Genomic DNA, 3249 nt, shown 5'->3' on the forward strand with positions numbered 1-3249 from the left:
AATAAGGGTGAAAAAGAATCCATTTAGTTTTATCAATTATTTAATGATAGTTTATTTAATCTAAACCATTCGGAAATTTTGACTGGTTCAATGTTCATGTTGCTAAAAAGTGTAAAAATGTTGTTATGAGAAAGAAATAAGTTACAATCATCGGCAAACATAATTGTCATTAGGTTAGAAGGTTCTGGTAGATCATTAATATATATTAGAAATAGGAGGGGTTCTAATATGGATAATATCATCCGCATAAACAAATTGTTTTCGATTATTTAGGTAACTTTTAAGCCAAATTAATATATTTCCAGTAATTCTGTACCACTCCAACTTTTTAAAAAGAATTTTGTGATCAATAGTATCAAAAGCTTTTGCCAAGTCAATGAAAACACCTAAAGTAAATTGAGAATTTTCAAATGAGTCAGATACATTTCTTGTAAATTGTAGAATGGCATGTTCAGTGGTATTTATTTTTTGGAATCCATATTGATTGCTGTATGATAAACTGTTTATAGTAAGATGATTATAAATTTTATTGAACAAAATTCTTTCTAAAACTTTAGATAATACAGAAAGTAGTGAAATTGGATGATACTTACTTATTTTCTCAATCTCACCACCTTTTAACATTGGTATGACTTTTGCTAATTTTAGAGCTTGTGGAAAAATTCCCAAAATAAACGAAGCTTTTTTTATATATACCTTCAAGCTAGGGACAGTTCAGAAAAAGGACTTTTTGACGCATTTTTAGAGCGAGCAAAGGAGTTGAAACTGAATATGTCAGGCTGTCGGGGCCAGTCGTATCAGAATGGTTCTTATATGAAAGGGAAGAATTCTGGTGCCCAGTCACGAATTCTACAAACAAATCCGAAAGCTCTGTATGTGTCTTGTGCTAATCATTTTAGTTGTGGTTGACAGTGCCAAGTCGTCAACTAGGGCTTTATCATTCTTTGGTGTTCTGTCCAGATTGTACACCACATTTTCATCATCCACAGAGCGCTGGAGCATTTTGAAAGAACACGTGGAGACTGCTGTTAAAAATCAATCGGGCAATCGCTGGGAAAGTCGGATCAACTGTATTAAACCTCTGCGGTATTATTTTGGCAATGTTTTGATTGCACTGGAAAGACGGGAGGAGTATGCAATAGAAAAAAAAAGATGGAGGCTTGGTCGTTGATAACATATATTTCAGACTGGGCATTTATTTTGTCTATTGTCATCTGGTATGACATTTTATTCCAAGTAAATAAAACAAGCAAGATTATCCAATCCTTTGGTACCTCCTTAGATTTCATGGAAAATGAAATCAGAGCAACTGAGGCATTTTCAGAGAAATATCGAGAAAATGGATTCTCAAGTGCTGAGGCCACAGCCCGTAAAATTGCAGAAGAACTAAACATTCCAAGAATTTTTCCAACAATTTGCACCAGCAGGAAGAAAAAAATGTTTGATTATAAAGGAGACGACGAAAGCAGTAGTCAAACGCCCCAATCACAGTTCAAAAACAACTTTTTTTTTTGTGCTTGTGGATCAATCGTTACAGTCTTGTGCATCAAGCTTTACAGTCAAAACTCAATACATTTTCTGAATTATATCAACAGCAAATGTCTCCAGGAGGTATATTTCAATGTCGCTATCGCACTCCGTGTTTTGTTGACTTGCCCTGTGGCAGCAGCAACTGCTATCAAAATTTTTCATCGCTCAACAATGATTCAAGACCGGCTGTCTTCTCTAGAAATGCTCTCAGTAGAAATGCCCGGACGCATATTTTGAAATATACAGGCTTAGAATAGGCATAGATATGCGCAATCTGATTGACTGATTTTGAAAGAGAGGCTTTTGCGCGTATATTAAAATCAAAACACATGTCAAAAAGCTTACTAGATAATAAAAGTGAAATTGAATAATTGCATAAAAAAATCAAATAATAATAACATAAAAAGTATGACTTTTCTACCAACTTCTGTTCAATATAGTACTTATACTTTTACAAAACTCAAAAAAAAAATTTTTTCAAAAATAAAGATTTAAAAGAAGTAGTTTGTTTACCTATTGGTTTTTATAACTCTAAGACTTAAAAAAGACAACCATAGTAGCAAACTATTAACCAGATAGTTGACTATGGTGTGATTTTCATACGATAGATTTTTATAACAGTTTTTTTAATTTATCTAGTTATATCAATAAAATATTGATAACTTGGTATGATTTCTTTCACATTAAGTTCTCAATTAATCCTATCATTTAGCTAGAAAAATATTTTTAAAAATTCCCTAATTCCTTTTCAGAACATTACACTAATTACTCAGATATATAAATTATATACCTTACTAAAACATTTTAAGTTTGAGAATATTGCTTACTGGTTGTTATAGCTAACCCAGGTAATTTGGAACACTCTCAAATTAAAAGCAATTGTAAGCAAGAGCTGATTTGGATTACCTTAGGTATGTTAGTAATAAAAGGTTACAAAACTTTATAACATAATAAACCATAAGAAAAAGTCTATAACTTGATGTCTACAATTGTGTTTTAATATAGTTAATTGATTACTAAAAAGGAATAACTCTTAACTTACCACACCTTTATGAAGAACTAAGTGTAAAAGTTGTTATTAATTTCAATTTCAAAGGCAATACATATAAAACATATTTGTTGATATTTAGCTGTTAAACTGAAAAAAATTGGTAATGTTACCCTCTAATAGCAACTGATGGTAAATAATATTAAATAAAGCAACAAACTTTGATAAATTTCATGTTTATTATGCTATCAATTTATTTTACATTAAATACATGAAAAATGAAAAAAAAAATTTTTATAAAATGTATTCCGTACTTCCAAATATTATAAATAGTTTTTTTATGTTATTTTTGGTAAAACCATTAAAATCAAGTGCGCTTTTTTTGAATTTCTGTGAATACCTCTTGTATAATGATATAAAAAAATTTATACTCATTGCTGGCTTGTAATATCATAGAATAGGGACGTTCCATTTGATGAGAAACACATTTAGAAATCTTTTCACATTTACAATTCAGCTTTAAACGCGGGATTATCTAGTAATTAATAGATTACAAAACGTTGTACAACATCTTAAGGGAGAACCAAGGGTAAAGAGGTAGAAATAAAAACATGCAAATTCACATTGAATATTTCAAGAGTTTATACAAAAACATTTTGTAATAACAAAAACACATAGCATGACAACTGACTTCTTTTTTCTAAAAATTTTCTTTTCTTTTCTTTTCTTGA

At 30.2% G+C, this 3249-nt stretch overlaps 1 protein-coding gene across 1 annotated transcript; it reads left to right on the plus strand.

Annotated features, from left to right (window-relative positions):
* Positions 1-1152: 1152 nt before the first annotated feature.
* Positions 1153-1767, plus strand: LOC136078736 (uncharacterized). The gene has a single exon (XM_065794529.1). The coding sequence runs from the start codon at positions 1153-1155 to the stop codon at positions 1765-1767; it is 615 nt and encodes a 204-aa protein (XP_065650601.1).
* Positions 1768-3249: the final 1482 nt, after the last annotated feature.

The sequence above is a fragment of the Hydra vulgaris genome, chromosome 03 (assembly GCF_038396675.1).
Source record: "Hydra vulgaris chromosome 03, alternate assembly HydraT2T_AEP".
In the NCBI taxonomy this organism is placed as follows: domain Eukaryota; kingdom Metazoa; phylum Cnidaria; class Hydrozoa; order Anthoathecata; family Hydridae; genus Hydra; species Hydra vulgaris.